Source organism: Homalodisca vitripennis, chromosome 1 (assembly GCF_021130785.1).
Source record: "Homalodisca vitripennis isolate AUS2020 chromosome 1, UT_GWSS_2.1, whole genome shotgun sequence".
Taxonomy (NCBI): Eukaryota; Metazoa; Arthropoda; class Insecta; order Hemiptera; family Cicadellidae; genus Homalodisca; species Homalodisca vitripennis.
In genome coordinates this window covers 220,545,268-220,557,748 of record NC_060207.1, presented here as the reverse complement: position 1 = coordinate 220,557,748, position 12,481 = coordinate 220,545,268, and the positions used below count along the sequence as shown (strand labels likewise).

The 12,481-nt window shown below is 34.0% G+C and overlaps 1 protein-coding gene across 1 annotated transcript in view; it reads right to left on the bottom strand.

The window, feature by feature from the left end:
• Positions 1-6,754: 6,754 nt before the first annotated feature.
• LOC124353060 (nose resistant to fluoxetine protein 6-like) overlaps positions 6,755-12,481 on the bottom strand; it is a 34,270-nt gene continuing 28,543 nt past the window's right edge. The window contains exons 11-14 of the mRNA XM_046802872.1: positions 11,944-12,135; positions 10,160-10,309; positions 8,808-8,913; positions 6,755-6,968 (exon numbers count right to left, since the gene is read on the bottom strand). Coding sequence (XP_046658828.1) covers positions 10,304-10,309; positions 11,944-12,135 — 198 coding nt within the window. The 3' untranslated portion in view covers positions 6,755-6,968; positions 8,808-8,913; positions 10,160-10,303. The remainder of the gene's footprint in view (positions 6,969-8,807; positions 8,914-10,159; positions 10,310-11,943; positions 12,136-12,481) is intronic.

The window sequence follows — 12,481 nt, the reverse complement described above, 5'->3', positions numbered from 1 at the left end:
GATACAGCCTATATTTTTATGGTCAAATTTTGGCTCTTCTTAAAGCCAGTGCTGTTTTCCTAAGTAGAAAAGTGTTGAGATACTAGCCGAAGAGAAACTAGTCCTAGAAGGAGAACCAGGTTTTTAAATTATGTAGGGTACTTCTTCAATTACATAACTGGCCGCTTCTCCATTCAATTCTTAAATAAAAAATCTGGACACAGTCATAATTTTTATTAAAAATGGCGAATTCGTCTGTCTGTCATTATTTTTTCTTCGATGTTTCTAAATCTTTTTGATGTCAGGTAAAAGTTAATGATGCAGAGTTTGCATCTAAGAGATTTCCTGGAAAGCTGCCAGAACCGAAATGAAATGCATGGAACATTTTCTTTCTTTGCACGCTATAACTTCTACTTTTCAACACAATCAGAGCTATACAATTTCTAGGAATGGTAGTTTTTGTGACTTGGAAATTATACTTTAACAAGAAATTAAGTTTTATTCAAGCATACTTATTTAACTTTAAACCATCTGATAGTATATGAGCGGTAACAATGTTATTAAAACTAATACACCCCTTTTTAAGAGACCTTTAAGCGCATGACTTTTGGTTACAATGTTTTTAGATGGAATACTTTTCAAGACCTTTTTAGGTTGTTTTATATCATGTTTTGTGTTTGGTTATAACTAATATATATTTGTAAATAAAATTGAAAACGCATACCTAGTATAAAATTGTGTTATTATTCTTATAGCAACGAATTTTTTACGTTTTGAATTTTTAATTTATTTGTTTAGAAATATTTTAATCACTCTGGTCTGTTATGAACACACACGTAAAAACATACAATAAAATGAGAATAGTATTTCTAAAACGAAGCAGTGCATTTTTAAATGAGTACCGAACACAAGAAAACATTTACTAAATTTATTTGAAGAATATTTTTCGTTTATTAATTTTACGAAAATAAATCCCCCTGAAAGGTAACGGAATAATTAATCTACTTCTGCTGTGTATAATTGAAGGTTAAAATTTGTATATTATTGAAGGATTCAATGATATTACAAGGGAAAATCGTTTGAGAAATGTTTTCAATTTATTTCGGTGAGCTAATGCTTGTAATTTAGTTTTATATATTAAGATACTTATGAAAAGTTGCACTCGAATCAAAATGTGGAGAATCTATAGAGAAAAAACGTGAGTAAAAATATATGTAAAACTTTATCTCAGGGGACTCTGAATCGTCTTGAAATATTGTACAAATTGTATTAAATTGTATTTAGTATTTGGCATTGAAGTTATGTAGCGATGGTAGATAATTAAAATAACGGGGGTGTTATTTATTATATTAAACAACAATTTTGCAGACCGTGAAATTCGATTATGGTAAAAAAGAACAATGCACTAGAGTAAAAAGTGCTGCAGTGTTGTTTAATTAAAACGGTACGAGAAGGACGTGGATTTCACACACTGCCCAAGGCATCGTGCGGATCAAATAAGTGAGAGTAATATAACGATGCCTGAGAGCTTACAGAGTAATAAATGATGTGAGATAAGAGATTGAGGTCATCAGATAAGCCTCATCTCGTCGGGCGGCTCGAGATTCCATGTATAAAAATATAGTACTGCTTCAAAGGACAGTCTATATTAATAGTTTTACAGGAAATCACTGCCACGCACTGTAATATTTGAGACATAATTTACTTCCAAACTCAAAGACATGCTCTAGGAAGTTAATAACATAGTAACGAGCAGTTTCTAAGTAAAACCGCGTAATAGGCTTAGCTGATGTTGAATTTAATATTTCTAATCTATAGGTCATGTCAATCTTGAGATCTTCTGGTGATAAACCCACAGGCAATCATTGAGAAAGGAAATGTTTACACCCCCTTGGCAGAAACCTCATTGTGGCATTTTACTGAGTGATTGGTTTCAAAGATGCTCAGCAAAATCCTATGAATGTAATCATAGAAGTTTCTTGCAAAATTTGGTGAAGTCTAAAGATGAAATATTTTTCAATATACCGCACAGATAGATATTATATAAGTGTTACTATGTCACTTTTTAAACTATCATATGGTTTTGTGTAAAAAACTTACTTCTGAAATGGTCTCGTTGACATTATAGTTATCAATAAGACTAATATAAAATCGTTCACTAACGTCCAGCCTAGTCCTATAGAGTGGCATGCACCACCGTCACCATAAAATTATATTTGAAGTATATCAAGAAATTGTACGAAAGTCATACAATAATTTAACAAATTAATTAATGTAATACTCTTTACTTTAAGTGTTTAAGCAACAAGAATCTTGCTGTAAGACAAAGACAATACAACGTTAGTATTCTGTTACATCGTAACTTAACTGAGAAAATTTGATAATAGGTTAATCTGTGAATAGCCAATGAAAGAAACACTTTAGAAATTTTTCCAGTTGATTAAATCTTAAATTGATTTTCTACATCTGTACCTAACAGCTGATCATAAAACATTTTTAGTAATGCGTCACATTTTTCACAACCTACCAGGTTTATCAACTTTGAAATATTATAACAAAGAATATAATAATGTTCTTGTGAGTCACATAAAAAAGTTATGAAATGAGATGACATTAAGGATTCAGACCTCTAAACTCGTATTTGTTACTCTCAAACAATCTTTTTGTAACCTACCTTTTTTAAACGGAGCAATAAAATATGCAAGCTCCATATTTAAAATTTCTGTACAGTGAGTTCAATATAAAATTGGCAACCGAATTGGCAGTTAAAAAAAAAAAAATGACCTTTAAGATGTTTAAATAATTGTAAGCTTTTATATACTTAGACTTGTAAGTCTTGTTACGATCAGTTTTCTCATTTAACCTAAGGGTTAAAAATACCTCTAAGAGTTAAAAGACTCCGGTGAAGATGTTGTTTATGGTGTATAATGGATATAGATATTTTTTCGAAACATTTAATTATGTATGGATTGAGACGTATTGTCATGTCTCCAAAGAAATAAGTGTGTGTGTGTGTGTGTGTGTGCTGCTAAACGAAGTGGAAATTAAAAAAAATATTCTTAACTGTTACCTTAGAATCACACAGACAATCTGAAAATGTATAGCCAGCCCAACTTTTTTGTTACACCCTGTATAATCTTCGAATTTACAGGTTACAAGTTATTAAAAAAACCAGGGTTAGTGTTTTAATTTTCGGGTTGCCCGAACTCTACTTCAGTAACGCACTGATTAAGGAAAGTCATGTTCAAGGGGCATGTGTCTGAAATTAAAGAAAAATCTACACATTCACAAACTGATTGCACCACTTGGATTCAGAAAAAGGAGTTATATAACACTCAGCTTTACTTAAAAAAAGAGAAAGAGACAGTTTTTGTCATTCCAATTGGTGTTGCAAGTATTTAAAGTGGTGTTTTATGGTTTCATGTAATCAATCCCACAAAAAGGGCTGACGATAGAAATATATGAATTCTTCAGCAAGACAAGTAAATGGATACATTTTTAAAAGTATAAAACAATATAGTCAAAAACAATTTTAAAGCGTGTTGTTACCGAAGTTGTTACTCACGCCCCTTTTTCTTCACAATTGGAAAGACAAAAATGTAGTTCTTCTTGCGGTTGGAACAGCATTGTAACCCCTATGAATTATGAAAATGCTCTAGATTTTGTACTCGTATTTACATCATGCATGCTTGTGCTAAGTTTCTGGGATATCGGGTAGGTTGGAGAATTAGTGGTGAGTGAATTTTAATTTTAATTGAGGACTCTCCCGTTTCAATAGGTTATTTACTGCAATAGAAAAATACTGTTTTCAGGCTTTCTATTAAAATAGGTATTTAGCAATAAGTGCGATATTGTTATCATTTTATGAGGTATTGTTATGAACTTCTCCAGTAGTTGAAATGTTAAACGATTCGCTTAAAATCAACTTCATAAAAGTGTGCAGTAATGTCAATTAATTTGCAGCTTTAATGGTCTCATGCAGAGCAGAAATTGTTCAACCCGTTAGTAACTAATTGGCAGTCTCCCCCCTCACCGACAGTGTCATTCAATTACTTTTTTAAATGATCCATTTCTTCCCTCTAGTTTGACAGCAAACAGAGCCGTACCAAAACTGACAGTTAGTTAATTAATTTAAATAACGTACGGGTAGGGTACGATAAGCGGACCCGGTTTTTCATATCGATAATGTAATCATCGATACCTAATATTCGCATCTCAAATCCTAGACTATCAATCGATATAAGAGTATCTGTAGTCCGCAACAACAATCAAATTAAAATGTGAATTTAATATTAACAGTGATCAAACAAATTATTATAAACAAAATTAGGAAAACTGAAGACGACCATATTTGCTCCTTTCATAGTTACATTTGTTTCTTTCCCACAAATTTCACATAATTGGTTTTTCGGTACGAGTCCTACATGTTGAAGCCACAAAACACATGTCTTATCTTCTTTCAAAGCAATGTTGTGTAGTTTTCTAAAATTGACTGCCATTCTTAATAATGAAATGTTACTTATGTAGAATTGAAATATTACCTTACATGTGTTATTTGAAAGTTTTTACAGCTTTTAGATTATTTAAGTTAATTGTTCAAAATAATTAATTAGTATCGATTGATTGCATCGATGGTTATGATTAAATAATATCGTTTGCCAATTTCGATATAAAAAACCGGGTCCGCTTATCGTACCCTACCCTTAATTGCACATACTATAACCTATCACAGTAACTATCACGCTAACAAACAATGAGTAGTTGTTGTATATTTGATTCGTATTCGTATTCCGAGCAAAACTATCAAAGTCTCTTTAAAATTTATGGTGAGGGTTTCAAAACACGTACATTTTTAAATTTTATAAAAATTTAGTTCTTCTCTTTGGGATGTAACTCCGTTTTAACCTCTATGGAGTAATGGGAATACAGAATACAAAAATGTACGAGTAATTGATCTTATACCAAATAAAATAAATTATAATATTCAATAGTACTTTAAAAAATCATAGCGAACGCTAAGTTTAACATCTATTTCTGGTATAAGTGTTGCGATTCCTATTTACTAAATGGGCATGTTAAAAATTTAGAGACATGATGCAAAATCCCGTGAGCTTTTCCGTAAGTATTCATTTTGCATTCGGTAATAGTTACTAAGCAGATAACTTCTTGTAAATATTAAAAGTAACGTATTACACATTAACAGTAAGATATAAAAATAATTCTGTTTTTATCTTCTTAACGATTGAAGACTTTAGTGTAGTTGCAGGTGCTTAACCCTTCTGGTGAAGTTTTATTTTGTATTAATTAATGTCTAGGCGTTAAAAGCTAATTAGTTAGGGGTTGTTTTAGGCAGGTTCGTAGTTAAGTATTTACGGGTTAATATTTGTGGTAATCATCGTTATTTCGTGGTCGCCTTTTTCTCTGAAGTTGTTTATCCGTGGAATAATAACTGCTGGCCAGAAACAAATCCATAGGCGTGACATTAAGATGGGTGATTGAGAACCAAAATAATAATAATAAATTTAATTATGTAATAATTAGTTGTTTTTTATAAATAAAATCTTATGGCACATAATTATTTCTGTATAGATCTCTTCCAGGGTTTATATAGCAAGTTATCACGTACCTTGCCTTGCACTTTAACAATTATATTTCAATAAGTCCTGCAAAGGAATGGATAATTTTATTTAACATTACAAAAATACTTATTGAATTTAGAACTTTATTAGTTGTTTATTATTGTTGATCTTTGTTGTTGTTAAGTATTTGGATGTGTATTACTAGTTGTTCATCTTGTAGTTTTTATTTCTTTTATTACTCAATTATCTACACATCTAAGTTTAAACTCATAGGAAACATGCATTGGGAGTCACTTAGTAAAAAGTGTGTTGTCGTTGTAGTTTGTAAAAGTATTTATGATGTTTAGGTTGGAGTATGCTTTGATTATTAGTTATGAACGTTATTATTATTTGTTTATAAAACGCAATTTAATTGCAGAGTGGGCTTTTTCCTAGTATAAAATACAGGGTTATCATAAAAGAATGGTGCAGTTTCAGTAATTCGTAGGAAAATTAGATAGTTAGGAAAAATTTTTAGATTAAAGCCTCGAACCCAAAAATTTGTTTATAAGCTGTTCTAACCTCAAAATCAGTCTTGTATTGTTGTTGCTGTGAGTTTAGTGAGTTACTATGTTCTCGGATTAAGATAAGCAAAAGTGTGTTTTATTGTTGGCTGAATTAAAATCTATAATTTTAGTTCAACGTGTGTTCAAACGTGAATTTGGAAGAGGTCCAACACACAAAAATAACATAACATTATTGTTTTAAACAATTCGGAAGAAACTTGGATCAGTTTAGGAATGAAAATCAACCGGCATACCAGGTGTACCAGACAGAACGGTTGAACTAATTAAACAATTAAACCTGGGAAGTCCATCCCTCGTCGAAGCATTAAATTAGGGTATTCCAAAAACAACAGTTCACAAAGTTTTATATTAAAACTCAAATTACAAGCTTAAAAAAATGTATTAATTATGTAAAAGAAAAACTGTTTGAGACGACAAAATTAGATGAATAGAAAATATTAACTGTAAGTAGTTTGATTTTTCTTTTAAACCTTGTTCGAAATCGCACCATTCTTTTATGATAAACCCTGTACCACTATTGTACTGCTAGTAGCCTATGATATGAAATTTAATAAAAAGTGTATTAATAAAACATTTCTTTCTGAATCCCACATGGAACCACGTATAAAATAATAAATTGTTTGATAAATTAAATCTATTTGAGTTGTGACTTTTAACTACAGAACAAACTAGTTCCGAATTTTTAGAATTACCATATTCAAACACAACATATTTGCGTGAAATTATTCTAAACATCTTATAAATATAAAACGAGGTATTCCCTGAAGATGTGGAGTGTATTCTTCTCATGGATTCTGGATTGTAGGAACTGCACTCTGACTCTTCTCGGTCGACTTTGGTGAGTCTGTGAAAAAAAAAAAAAACTGTGGTAAATGTTTAAGTTAAACCACTATGGGATATTGTGATTTTTATAGTTATACCTGTAAATTATCTTATAAACCCTCAAAAACTATTTTAGAGAAAAAGAAATGTAAGTTCTGGTCCCAATCTCCATTCAGTTTTGCCCGTAAATAATTTAAAGAGGAGAAATTTGAGATCAGTATCTTACAGTATATTACTGTAACATATATATATGTTACATGTACCGATCATATGTTAGTTTGCTTATTTAAACGCATATGTGAACAGATACGGCCAAATACAAAATAATTGAATCGGAAAAAGTAAGCGCTCTGTGGTGTAATGGTAGCACATTCACCCGGTAAGTGAGAGATCCGGGTTCGACTCCCGGCGGAGCAAGTACTTTTTGCCACACACACACACACACACACACACAGACACACAACACACACACACACACACACACACACACACCACACACACACACACACACACACACACACACACACACACACACACACACACACACACACACACCACACACCACACACACACACACACAACACACACACACACACACACACACACACACACACACACACACACACACACACACACACACACACACACACACACACTCACACACACACACACACACACAACACACACACACACACACACACACACACACACACACACACACACACACACACACAACACACACCACACACACACACACACACACACACACACACACACACACACACACACACACACACACACACACACACACACACAACACACACACACACACAACACACCACACACACACACACACACACACACACACACACACCCACACACACACACACACACACACCACACACACACACACACACACACACACACACACACACACACACAACACACACACACACACCACACACACACACACACAGCACACACACACACGCACACACACGCACACAACACACGCAACACACCACACACGCACACACGCACACACGCACACACGCACACACGCACACACGCACACACACAACACGCACACACACACACACCACACACACACACACACACACACACACACCACACTCACACACACACAACACACACCACACACACACACACACACACACACACACACACACACACACACACACACACACCACAAACACACACAAACACACACACACACACACACACACACACACACACACCACACACACACACACACACACACACACACACACACACACACACACACACACACACACACACACACACACACACACACACACACACACACACAACACACACACACACCAACACATCCAACACACACACACACACACACACACACACACACACACACACACACACACACACACCAACACACCACACACAATTGTAACCCAAGTATGCTATTCGTGAATTAGGAGGTCTATACAGGGTGTGAAATTAGTAACCTCGCAGACTGAGCCATTCTCACATATGCAGTGACACACGTCTACTTTGTAATTCCAAGCTCAAGACAATCGTAAAAAGATAAATAATGATTTTTGAATGGAAACTAGACAAGAGTTTTCTCTCTAAATGGGCGTGGAGAGTCCATTCGCATAGATTTTACTCCTCGATACCATTTCATTTTGGAAAAGGGAATCGTATAATGCATGGATATGGAACATTTTGCAAAAATTCAAACTAATGCTCTGCATGTGTCTTTATAATTCTTACGTCTTAACCGATTGAGGTCATTAACTTGAACTATAATTATAATACTCAAGTTAATTATGCTAATAATGCATAAAATTATATTTACCTTTCAATAAACAATTAAGGACATTGCCGATAGGAGCTTCCACGCCGAGGTACAGGATAGCGGCCAGGATGTAGACGATGAAGACATCAGCGAAGAACAGGTGCCACTGTGATAATGAAGTAATTAAAATTATGTGTCAATTTTATTTTCATTAAAAATACATCATAAAATATTATTTTTGTTTATTAGTAAATGTTGCAGTTAACGGTCAACGAACAGATTCGAATATTTAATTTCTTTATTCAAATAATAGGCAGATGCACGTTTTAAAAAATAAGGAAGAATAAGATGTTATCTTTCTTTGTATTAGTTATAAAGGATATAACTCATCCGCTACTATAAACTGAGATAAGGTAAAAGTGTGTACCGAACGGACGAAACCACATGGATTTGGATACTACCGAGGTCGTAGTAACGAATAATCGATTTGAAAAGATTACTTATATGTTTAATTGTGGCAAATAAACATAAAAGCACCGCTTCTAGGTGCTAAAAATAAAACACTGTATTACCACGTTGCCGCCAAATAGAGTGTTAATGAACTAAATGATATAATGGAGGTGGGTTTAATGGTTCCAATTTGTATGGGAAGGTTTGCATACGAACTTTAATAATTATTAAAACTTTAAAATGATTTCGACTCACAAGCGTGAAGAATTACTAGACTAGAAGTCTAAAATATGAATGTTGGAAGCACTCGAAGTTGCACTCATAGTTAAAATCAAACTCACTCAGTAACTTGAAGTTAAACTCGCCTAAAACAAAATCATGACGGTATTAACCGACTTAACCATTCATGACAACGTGGTCTCGTCAGAAGGACATTACCACACTACTATCGATATTAATCTGCCACATAAAAAATAAATCTAGGTAAGTTATTATTATACTATTTACAACTCGAAACTAGAATGTTTAACATAAAGAGCTAATTAATAATACGAAAATATAAATTTTACGTCGGTACAAGGCAACGCGAGATTTTGCTCGGCAGCAGGATGGTAGCTACAAAGTTCACGAAAGAAAAAATCAATACGCGTGCCAATTAGGTTATTAATTCACCAAGAATTTAGTTCCAAGAACATCGGATGTAACTTATATTAGCCAGTAACGAGTTACAGGGTTGCGTCAATATGTATTATATAAAATATAACTAAATAACGGTACAAGTGAGCGCTTGGACTGGGATCTATGTAGTGAGAGGTTAGGTAGCAAACATTTCAATAGAATCAAAGCTACGAGGTGCACTCCTAGCGTCAGTTCTCCGAACTAATTAAAGTAATCTTTCCGGAACTCAGCGCACCACTACGAATGATTTATGTTCTAAAATATTTTAAAGTTGTTACTTCTACAATATTCAGTGTATCAACCGTGAGACTAGACCTGGTCCTGTATATCTGAACTTGCAGCACGACCATGTGAAGGAGGTAAGCACAATAATTGAGGCGTGACAATGACAATGGCAACAGCGCTCTCCACGACAGCAACCTTGTCTATTATACCTGGGAACATTAGAGCGGTTACTTACATGGACTCACAAGGCCACTACTTTGCTATCATTGCTGTGTTGATGTCCTGTAATCAGGTATAAGAGAAATTTTGTCAGCCTATTATGTGAACACCATACACAATTATGCATAATTGTTCATTACGGTTTTATACAAAATTTTAAAGGCTGCAGATAAAATTGCTCTAAAGATATTCTGAGGATAGTTAATTTACACAATCGCTCAGCCAAACCCTTTAGAGGAACGTGTCCATCATAACAAATGCCATTGCCTATGTAAAAATGCAAGAAACATTTCAAGTTCATAGCTCTTAATTCATTCTTGAGACAAAAGTGGGATTTTTTCAGAAATCTTAGCGTTAGCTTATCAAAATATACAGCATTTCAAGGCTTTAATAGCTTATAAAAACGGTTACCCGTAAAACTAATGTAAAATTGTTGTTCAGTAACACTCAGCCAAATCTCATGGAGTGATAGGCACCAAATTTAACTTGGTGTTTCCTATATAAACATGAAAATTAAAGCAAAAATGTCGTCTAGATGTTCGTTCGTCTCGAGGATGTCGTGCAGACCAACAGAAAACGATATTTTTCCAGCCCTTCGAGTGATTGAGTGTGCTAAAGCTCGTCAAAAAATCCCACGTCAATTAAAAAAAAAAATATTAAAGACAAACTTATTCCAGATAAATGAAATTTTTAGAACATAGAAAACTTAAGTTTTCATTGCCTAGACGCAGTTTGAATCAATATTTTTCTCTGTCCTTTCAAAAGTTCCAAAAAAGATATTAATGTAGTGTTTAAGACGTGTTTTTCAGTGAAACCATTAGGTCTCATTGAATTGGCTCCTGGGTAGAAGGAGATGTCACGTGTGTATGCAAAGATTTAATTGGATGTTAGAAAAATAAGGAACGATATTAGAGAATTCCTACTTTGTGTACATGAACTGTCCTATGGATACAACCCTGACTGTGGTGTATGTGGTATAGTCAACACCAGACTACAGCGGTGTTAAAACCTTCGACATACCACTTACCATGTATTCTATGTGCATGGGGAAGTTATGGAGGATAAATGCGTATTCTAGTAGTGGGGAAATGGACAAACATGACCAATTCTTACTTGCCACTTTGTTGATATTTTCATTTTCAACACTGAGTTGATAATTAAGGTGACTTTACTGGTAAAACTTGTCAAAGAACAGTTTGCACTGTGTAGGAAGAAAATCATTATTCCCCAGATCTTTACACTTTGAAATACACAACCTTTAACTAATCAAGATATAATGAAACAAATAAATAAACTAAGCCAGGGGACTCGTTCAACAGCAATACCAGTCTGAAAGATTTTTATCAAGGAAAGTTTTTTGAAACTGATTTATCTTTAATCCAGTTGGACATGTATTGATGAGATCTTGTAAATCATTGTAAAACTAATGTTAACCTGTTCTTCCAAAGTCTTCTGTCAGAAAAGAACTTTGCTTTAAAATTATCCCATTGTAGTATTTAACATAAAGTTTTTTGGCTTTATAACAAATAATTCGATTGTATATTCAATATAGTATGGAAAATTTAAACAAAATGTATAGTAAACTCAAACACTAAAATAATGTTTTTACTGCAGTAAACTTTACCCCCACTTCCCGATTGTGCAGACGAAGATGACCCAGATGACAGCTAGGGGAACCGACTGCCTGCTCCAGACATGGATAAGTTGTGTCCAGCCATGGTGTCTGGACGTACTCGGGATCATCGAATATGGTCATGGAGAACAGCGTGCCCAGGAACAATAGAGCCGCCACCACCCACCCCGTCAACAGCTGTGTCTAACAAGTGAGTAAATATAGAAACATGGCAGTATTATTGATCATAAAGGAATTGCGATCATCAAAAATGTCAAATCAATATAATTTAGTTTTTTGTTCTACTTTGCGTACAAATTTGCTTAAAGTATTACAACCTTCAAATATTACGGCATTGGTTGTAGTGAGGCATATTTTGTAAAAACTATTAAATCAAAATGGGAAGGAGCCAGTTTAATGAGTGGTTGAGTAAAGAGACGAAGGTTTATTGTGATTGACTAAAGCTTAACCACTCACCGAAAAAATAGACCAATCAGCGAGTAGCATTACAGGCTGCCAGGTTTTTCGATAATCTGATTCTATCTTCTAT